General features: G+C 40.6%; 1 protein-coding gene across 1 annotated transcript in view; it reads left to right on the top strand.

Moving 5' to 3' along the window:
* Positions 1 to 8,985, top strand: part of LOC124792676 (potassium channel subfamily T member 2) — a 691,963-nt gene extending 682,978 nt beyond the window's left edge. Inside the window, exon 23 of the mRNA XM_047257958.1 lies at positions 7,255 to 8,985. Within this exon, the coding sequence (XP_047113914.1) occupies positions 7,255 to 8,080 (826 nt within the window). The 3' untranslated portion in view covers positions 8,081 to 8,985. The remainder of the gene's footprint in view (positions 1 to 7,254) is intronic.
* Positions 8,986 to 10,202: the final 1,217 nt, after the last annotated feature.

The raw sequence follows: 10,202 nt of genomic DNA on the forward strand, positions 1-10,202 counted from the left end.
CATGATATCACAGGAGAATATGGTCTGGAATGGCATGGGGCATGGACAGGTGCAGCACCATTCCCCCCGCGAGAGACCATGAGAAAGGACCGGTGATGGAGGTGCCATATCCATGTCCACCTCTGGGCAGGCACCTGCTGGCAGTGGTGGAACCCAGAATGAATATGGCACAGGATTCATAGGAGGCATGGACCACGGCCTTGTCAATGATGGACAACTACTGGTATCTACTTAAGGTGCCAGCCAAACCCACAGGTCTAGAGCTCAGCCAGAACTGCTGTGAGTTAGGTGTCAGTGAGTCGCCGGGCTGCAGCCAGAGCAGATGAAGCAGCATAAGGGGCTGGTGGCCATGAAGCAGCTCCACCAGGCTATGGTCGCCAGCTGGAGGGAAACTATCGGAGATCAAAAATCTATCAAGGGTTTCCTTGGGAGAAGACTACAAATTGTATTTTTTCAACTGAATTTGGACGTATGGACCAGCCACTTTGCCTCCCCATTTGACTCAGGATGAAATGGTGGGGCCATAACATGCCGAATGCCACTCTTTGTACAAAAATCTTCAAAATCCTGAGAAACAAATTGCGGGCCATTGTCTGTTGCAAGCATATACGATAATCGTTCTAAAGGAAAAAAAGTTCTTTGTGGGAGCCATGGTTATTGCTGCCATGGATGTGGGCAGGTAACAAACCGCATAAGGAAATTTTGAGAAACCATCAACTACAACAAGGCAATAGGACTTAAGGAAGGGACCCGCAAAATCAGCAAGAATATGCTCACAAGGAAGGGACCACAAAATCAGCAAGAATATGCTCACAGGGGCACTGTGGGGTGGGCCCTGGGGTAAGAGGGCCTGTGCTGCCACTTGATGGTTGGTGCACTGTGGGCTGGCTGACACAACGTGCGTGATGTCAGTGTCAATTTCCAGCCAAAACACATGGCGACAGGTCAGCAGTTTTGTACAGAAACACCCCAATGGTCCAACTGGAGAAGGTGCATGACATCTCACAGCAGCGCAGACATGATCACAACCCAAGGCACTGACTCTTCAATAGCCAAAAGTAATACATCATCAAGAACTGAGAGGCAGCGGCAGAGAGCATAATAATTAGGCAAAGCATCTGACACTTGGTCTAGTGGTTCATCTGGTCAGCCATGGAGGATCTCATGTAAGATAGGATTGGCTGTGACAGCAGCCAAAATCCAAGAACTGATAATGGGAAAACCACCCACTGTGTTTTGGGCGTCAGCATCTGAATGGAAACACAACAGTTCATCTGTATGAAATGCTGGATTGGGTCAGTCAGCGACGAAGAAAGAGCGTCTGCATTACCAACTAGCACTGTGGTGAATCTCGTAGTATAGTGTGACAAAACAGACACACTGTATGTGACAGGCCACTTTATCTGGAAGAGATTCTAAAGGCTGGGAAAGAGAAACCAGCAGTTTATGATCAGTAATCAAATGAAATTTAGAGATGAAGAGGAAAACATGAAATTTTTTGAGTGCGTCTGCAATAGCAAGATCTTTTTCTATTTGGGAGTAGCGCTGTTGCACCGATTCAAGGCTTTTGAAGTGTATGCAATCAAGTGTTCAGAACCGTCTGCATATTTGTGTGAGACAAGGGCCCCTAGGACATACTGGGAGGCGTCTGTGGGCAAAACAAGATGCTGGTCTGCTTGGAAGGTAAACAAGCAAGGAGTTGAGTGTTATTTTGGCTTCAGTAGGGTAAAAACACACTTGCAGGCAGTCAATTAGTGAAAAGAAGCTCCGTTATGTAATAGAGCATGAAGGTGCTAAGCCATCACAGCTGCATCAGGAAGATATTTATGGTAGTAGACAATCTTTCTGATGTTGCTAGGACACGGCAAAGCTGTAATGGTATTGAAATACTGTCATTACAGCTTGAGGGGACTTCAAATAGATAGACAATAAATAGCTGAAACAATTGCAATTTATCGAAGTTAATTTCAAGCGGCTGCCTGCAGCACCATGGACAAGGCCCAAAGTTTCTGCAAGTGTTCACCTGTTGAGGAAATGTAGACCACAGTATCATCCAGGTAGTTAATGCATCCTGGCATAGAGACTGTGAGTTACTTCAAAAGTCATTGGAAAATAGCAAGGGCACTAGCTGTGCTGAATGGCAGGCACTGGTATTGGTATAACCTGAGGGGGGTATTCACTTTGAGGATATGTTTGGAATCATCATCCAGAAGCAGCTGCAGGCAATCTTCAGACAAGTCTATTTCAGAAAAATGTTGGTCCTCAGAAATCTGAGCAAAGATTTCATCATTATGGAGTAAGGGATATGTATCAATAATAGATTGTGAAATTTGAGACTTTTTGAAATCCCCATTGAGACAGAGGTTTGCTGTTGTTTTTGTGACAACTACCAATGTAGTAGACCATTCACTAGGGGAGACAGGTGCGACAGCACCCAAGGATGTAAGTTGATCAAGTTCTACTTTGACTTGCTTCCTAAAACAGCTGGGGTTGAGCAGGCATGAAAAAAACAGGGGCACGCTGTTAGTTTCAATGTGATGTGAGCCTTGAAATTGATAGCACACCATAAACTGTTCAAAAACAGTGCAGAAAATTCTGAGCAGAGAGCATCCAATTATTGGTAGGGAACTTGATAGGAAACTAGATGCACTTTGTCAGAAATAAAGAAGCCAAAAATTTTTAAGATGTCTAACTCGAATAAGTTTTCAATGTTAGAAAGCCCAAAGGCCAAACAACTGATTTATACACTACAGAAGTAGAAATGTGTCCTAATAAGGGTATCTTTTGTTTGTTGTGACTCACCAACCAACAAGGGACAGGGGACAACACTGGTGATCCAAGATCCATGTAGGTTTGAGAATTTAACAAAGTCACTACTGCATCCATGTGTCCTTGCATTTTTAACATCTTGTCCATAATGTGTACTTCAATATAAAGTTTGTCTTAGACTAGCATCACTTAGGAAACTGTTCACACCCATATTTATGTATGATTAATATGACTTAGAATTTCACACAGACACAATATGTCCCTTTTTTATGATGGTGGCATGTCGTCCAATGCTTTTGGCATGCTCATGCTGAACAAAGCACTAAGAGCATGATGGGAGAGGGGCATGCAGCCATTGTAATGCTGACTGCTGTTTACCACAGCACTGCGTTACATGACATGGAGACCAGGACTGCATGGTCACATAATGGCATTCCCACTTCCCACCCCACTCTCCCAAGAACTAACCGATGGTGGCTGAGGAGGAGAAGCAATGGCAATTACTTCACACCAGGCTTCTATTTGATTTCCTCCTTCCCTAGATACTTCAAAAGACTGGGCAAAGAGAGAGGGATTTTCAAATTGTAAAGTGTGTTTACAGACTTCTCTATCAAGGGCCAAGCATATTATAGCATCACAAACCATCGAATAGCATAACAGTCCTGATGAGCTTCAGCAACAATACACAGTGATGGCAAAGTCCATGAAGTTCTACTGCCCAAGCTCTGTATAACTGTTGTGGCCACTTTGGACAATAGTAGGATTCACCATGAGCAACAATAACATGAATATGTTTGCAATGATAATTAGAGAGCAACTGATACATTACTTCAAAAGAAAGACTGGCAGGTTCCTGCAGAGAAGCTAGCTTACACGAAAGATGATAAACACGAGGGGAAAGAAAACCTTGCACACATTGGGGTTGGCAACAACAAAAGCTTGGAAGTGTTGCTGAAGGTGTTGTCACTATGCGTCCCATTCTCCCACAGTATCTTCATATGGAGGAAATGGAAGGGGGAGGGGGTCTGTCAATGGCAGTGAACCTTGGTGTGCTGACAAAGCTGCCAAATTGTTTAGTGCCATGGAGAAGGGCTGGTGCTGGCTGATGAGAGCTCACTGCTGTTCAACAAGAGATTGAAGAATTCCTTCCACTGCCATATTGGCCATAGTGAACTACGAAACAAATCGTGCTGCGTAGAATACTGCACTCACCACCAAAAATATTGTAATGTTGCACAAACACAATATTAAAATTCCCACCAACCAAATTTTAATTGACTTCTACGTAAAGGAAAATACAGACGCACTGTATGATGTAGTAAAAAGTACAAAAGCATGAAATCATTAAGGTACAGTCTAATAGTGAAGTGTTCCATAGTCACAAAAACATTAAGAGTGGCTGAGGGCCTTTCACTCTGACTTGTGTACAGCAGTTTGCACATGGCACAGCACTTGCTGCAGCATCTGTTTTGATATGTGATGGGCTCTTTAGACCAACCATAGAGACAAATACTGTTTAATTATGCACGCTCACTGTATACGACTACAACTATTTCCCAAAAATGCCACAAAGAAAAGTTCATATATAACATAGTTGCTTTCACAAGAAAATCTTCTGTGTGGATGATTTGAGGCACTGGGAAGAGCAGTACTACATCACTGTACTGGGACAGATGGTGAAACGCCAGATGGAACAGATTTTGGGGAAGATATTCCTAATTTCACTCCATGATGAAAGATACAATATTATGAAAAGGATAGATTGCTATTCACGATAATGGTGAAAAATAGTCTGTCCTAAACCATAATAATGTTGATGTACCTACCTGCTCTTGCCAATGTTTAATGATCAAAGAGAGTCAGAGTTGTTCTCTGTGGCAGTGAGTGAGTGTAATTGGAGAAGTACAATCTAGAGAAAGCGTGGCACAGTAGATATGCTCATGGACAAGGTAATCCATTTCTATGAAAGTTTTGATAATGATATTGAAAGAGGGGTTGTTCATCACAGCAGAGGTATTGTCCACCGTTAGCAATGCTGGTGAAGCAAGTATGTAATGCGGAAAGAATTGGAGATATGGAAAGTGTTGGACTTTTATGGAATTGTCATACACATGGAGAGCAACATCTAGGAGACTGCCTTTTAGAAGTATGAGGCACTTGTTCTAGATCATTAAGATACCATCAGTGAATTTGAACTATGCAAGGGATTTAAGACTTGAGAATACTAGGAAGGATATTTCTAAGTGGAGCATGAACAGGTAGCGTGTGAGGGTGCGATGTAAGTCCTCATGTCTCCCCCAGAGGAATTCTTCATAACTACCTAAAATCTGAAGTTCCTTATATGGTTCAGACGCATTGATGGCACCTTTACAGCCTATGAAAAGAAAGTTAATAAGGTTCTGGGATAAGTGTTTTGTACAACTAGAGAGGTAGGTGGAACTGGCTTCTTGCAAAAGCACATGGTGTGCTGTTATAAATGCATAGCATTGTACTCAAGTAATGGTAGCAGAATTAATCTTCATTACTTGTCTTTCTGATTACATGTGATTATTGCCAGCTGCTTTACGACCTTTGGAGCCACAATGTCATCTGCAAATGATGAACACTTTGGTAGCAACGATATTAGTAGTTCAAGCCTGAAAATTGAAAACATAAATATGTGTTACAAAACTTAATGTTAAACGTAGGAGCAAAGAAGATCACTTACTGAATAGCAGAAGTGGTGAGTCATTGACAGGTGCACACAAAAGAAAACTTGCTAGGTTTTGAAATAAATATTTTGTTGAGCTGGAAAACACACATACACATACATATTTGTCCCTGAGTGGTTCTTCACTCTTAAATATTTACTACATTCTACACTACTGGCCATTAAAATTGCTACACCATGAAGATGACATGCTACAGACACAAAATTTAACCCTCAGGAAGAAGATGCTGTGATATGCAAATGCTGTTCAGAGCATTCACACAAGGTTGGCGCTGGTGGCGACACCTACATTGCGCTGACATGAGGAAAGTTTCCAACCGATTTCTCATACACAAACAGGCAGTTGACCAGCATTGCCTGGTGAAATGTTGTTGTGATGCCTCATGTAAGGAGGAGAAATGCGTACCATCACGTTTCTGACTTTGATAAAGGTTGGATTGTAGCCTATCATGATTGTGGCTTATCGTATCGCAACATTGCTGCTCACGTTGGTCGAGATCCAATGACTGTTAGTGGAATATGGAATCGGTGGGTGCAGGAGGGTAATATGGAATGCTGTGCTGGATCCCAACGGCCTCGTATCACTAGCAGTCGAGATGACAGGCATCTTATCCGCATGGCTGTAATGGATCGTGCAGCCATGTCTCGATCCCTGAGTCAACAGATGGGGACGTTTGCAAGACAACAACCATCTGCACGAACAGTTCGACGATGTTTGCAGCAGCATGGACTATCAGCTCATAGACCATGGCTGTGGTTACCCTTGAAGCTGCATCACTGACAGGAGTGCCTGCGATGGTGTACTCAACGACAAACCTGGGTGCACCAATGGCAAAACGTCATTTTTTCAGATGAATCCACGTTCTGTGTACAGCATCATGATGGTCGCATCTGTGTTTGGCGACATCGCGGTGATCGCACATTGGAAGCGTGTATTCATCATCGCCATACTGGCGTATCACCCAGCGTGATGGGATGGGGTGCCATTGGTTACACGTCTCGGTCACCTCTTGTTCGCGTTGACGGCACTTTGAACAGTGGACGTTACATTTCAGATGTGTTACGACCCGAGGCTCTATCCATCATTCGATCCCTGTGAAACCCTACATTTATTACAGCCAGAGGTGGTTGTTCTGGGTACTGATTTCTCAGGATTTTTGCACCCAAATTGTGTGAAAATGTGATCACATGTCAGTTCTAGTATAATATATTTGTCCAATGAATACCCGTTTATCATCTGCATTTCTTCTTTGTGTAGCAATTTTAATGGCTAGTAGTGTACCAGAATTTTCCTTACTATATTTAAAACTTAATTGTGATCAGCTAAACCATTTACAGGCTTTGCTATTGGTGAAATGTATCTCTTAGGTTTCTGTTTACTATGATTTGGAAGTAATTTTTTTTTTATTTCCTCAGGGAGCTTTTGCTTAAAGAAAGCTATCTTTGTTCACTCTCATGCCCTTAGGACTTTATAGTTTACTGTTAGCAATATAGGCTATGGTACTGTGCAGCATTCAGATATTGTTTGTATTCTTTTCTCCAGCGCTCACTGATATGAGTCAATAGTTGTTGCAAAATGTGCTTTACTAGTTTTTCATGTTCCAATACAATAGTGGTCATAATATGTGAGACATTGTAGTACCATTGTTCTATCTTACAATTCTATAATTTTTTGAGACCAAAATAATAAATTTCAGAGTCATCTTATTTTCTGTTTTTTGTAGAATGCATTGCCTTTATTAAATCTATTTTAACATAGCTAATTTTTGTTCTAGATACATAGTACGACCCAGCCCTTTCTCAGCACAGAAGACATTTGAACGTCACAACAGCCGCCGGAAGTCAAATATTAGTTTCTGCTCTCAACAACTGGTACAACAGATGGCAAATTCTGCAGCTGGTAGTCGGCGCGGCTCCACTATTGGATTGTCTGGCTATACACCAACTCCAAGACCCCCTCCACTTGTAACAACAAAAGCAAACTCCCTTTCCCTTCCAGATAGTCCTACAGTTGCTGGATGTGCCGCAAGTCCCAGTCCTGCAGGATGCTACAGAGCACGATCCAACTCCTTACGTGTTGCTGACGATATACTCTTGCGTCGTTCAAACTCCCTGCGTCAGGGATTGGCACCCTCTGGTCCCACAAGACGAAAAAGCAGCCTAGAAGACCTAGGTTTCTCCTATGCTTCCAACCATAGCAACCCCATTAAGATAGCATTGAATGGAAGCATTGGTCTAGAGGTGACACCACCAGAAGAAGGAAGCTCACAGAGTGAAAACAGCTGTAGTAACCTTCTCAGTACTGTAGCAACTGGTCTTTCTGTTGGTGGTAGCCCTGCAGGTGGCAGTGGGAGTGTTGGCATCAGTGTCAGTTGTAACAGTGGCATATGTACCAATACAGGTGCGAGAAGTAGTGGAGGATGTTCAGGAACTGTAAATAGTCAAGGACTGGGTATTTGTGCACAGACTCCAAGTTCACTTGATGTGTCAAGCCTTGTCAGCTGCAGTGTAGACAGCTGTCAGCCTCCTCCGTCTCCCGGCCCATGTGCCAGCCCAACCCCTCTGGCTGATCCCCAACACCTACAAGGTACACTTGTATGATATCACCTTATGTGGGGGAGGAGACTAAGCAGTGTAGTCCGGAACAAGTGGCTGTAAACTGATTGCTCCTCAGCCCCACAGTGATAAATTCTGAATAAGAAAAGTATAACAGCTGAATCTACTTCAGTACCTTGAAAACTATATTGAACTGTAAGAGTCTATGTGCAAAATGAGTGAAATGGTACTGTTAGTACTTAGCTGTTGACAAATAACAACTTTCTAGTACAACTTAGTACATAAAATTAAATAGGTGCTACTTTGAGATATTTTTAATTTACTGATAAGTGAAGAAGAAATGAGTCATTTTAAAACAACATATGTTGTTTACAGATAACTACAGAAATTAGGGCATGTTTTGCTTCCTCGATATCTGTCTACTTACTCTTGTTGCACATATTGCCTCTTCAACAGACAGAGACTGTTGATATAAGCTAAGAAAAATATCAGATGGGCTAAGTAGAAAAGGAATGATTCTTCACCAGCCCATCATTTCTATTTTTCTCGATTATCATTCTCTTGGCTGATATATTCTCCGGTGTGGCACCGAATGAGTTGGAAATGGGAACAAATAGTGTGTAGCTGTAAGTTATCTTGAAGACTTTTTAGAAACTGAAAACTATTTGGTGTGCTGCATAGCAACATCATTGCCTTGTAAATATCATCTATTACATACCATATGTATAGTGTACAGTGATATAAATAAGAGTGTGCATTTAAATGAAATATATAAGAAGTTTGTATATTTTGTTTACTCTGTAGCAGAAATAATTCTGAAGCTTAAGACTGAAGTTGTAACTATTAAAAATATAAATTTATAATGAAATATACTCTCAAATAGCATATTATTTAGAGAAAGAGCAACTGTTTTATCAAATAATTCTTAGTTTTCTTAAAATTACTTCTAATGTGGGAATCAAGCAAATATCTGTGCATATTGTTTCTAATTGAATTACCAACTGAGAATCATTTCATTGCTGCACTTATGTATGCAGATTGATGAAGATGTGTAGAATATGTTAAATATAACATATCATAAGCAGAACATTATGTGAGAAATATGTAAGACCATTTTTCTTTGCTGTTCAAAGTATCTCAACAGTTTGCAGAACTTCTGCTACTCTCAGTATCATTATCTGGCATATATTGCAGAACATTAACGCAGTCTCTTCACTCTGTTTTTAATTAAATTACTCTCCCTAAAATGTTCGTGGCAGTTGTAATATGTTATCTCAAATGATCTCAGATTACACTTTTTCCAACAACGCTTTTTTTTTTATTTTTTATTTTTTTATTTTTTTTTTTTTTATTTTTTTATGTGACAGTATGTATTCATTAACAACACACATTGGAAGTGGCTAGGAGACAACAAAATTATCAGCCCGAAGAAGAAATTTTGTTTTCTTTAAAAAATCAGCAGCATCTATGCATGGTCTTCACATTTGCAACTTTCTGTTTTGTTTCTAATGAAAATTTGTTCTTTGATGCAAGAGTTCAACCTGTTGTTTGTATTCTGTAATTCAGAATTGTGTATCAATCCACATTTTCCTTGATAAAAATAAAAACTGGGCTAATGTTGTAAAGCCATTAAAACCAGTCAAGGAGTAAATTATTATCAGGACAATTTAATTTATCTATTGAAGCTGTTCAGTTAATTTCTTTAGCATTATTTATGTAAATGTAACCAATTTAAAGATAATGACTATTGATACAAAACTCGGTCAAAGGTATGTGTCCATAGCATGATTGACATTTAACTAAAGAATCAGACTATACTCTGCTGTCTGGATGAGGTGCTCAATGAGGTGCTTGAAATTGTATCCATAAAATACATGTTATGAAGTGGTGAAATAATTTATGATATCCTTTTACTTCCAACACCATCTTTCAACAAGAACTATAATCATATTTGCTCTGACAGTGTGTGGTGGAGAGCACCACTAATTAATCCCCCCCACTATTCTGTTCCACTCGTGAATGGCGCTTGGGAAGAATGATTGTCAGTAACCTCTATATTAATTATAATTTCTGAGATTTTAAATGTATGAGTTGATGCCTAAAATTATCAAGACACAATAAACAAAAATGAAAATCGGCAACCACTACTGTAGTTGACCGGTGTGTG

This window comes from Schistocerca piceifrons, chromosome 1 (assembly GCF_021461385.2).
Source record: "Schistocerca piceifrons isolate TAMUIC-IGC-003096 chromosome 1, iqSchPice1.1, whole genome shotgun sequence".
Classification (NCBI taxonomy): domain Eukaryota; kingdom Metazoa; phylum Arthropoda; class Insecta; order Orthoptera; family Acrididae; genus Schistocerca; species Schistocerca piceifrons.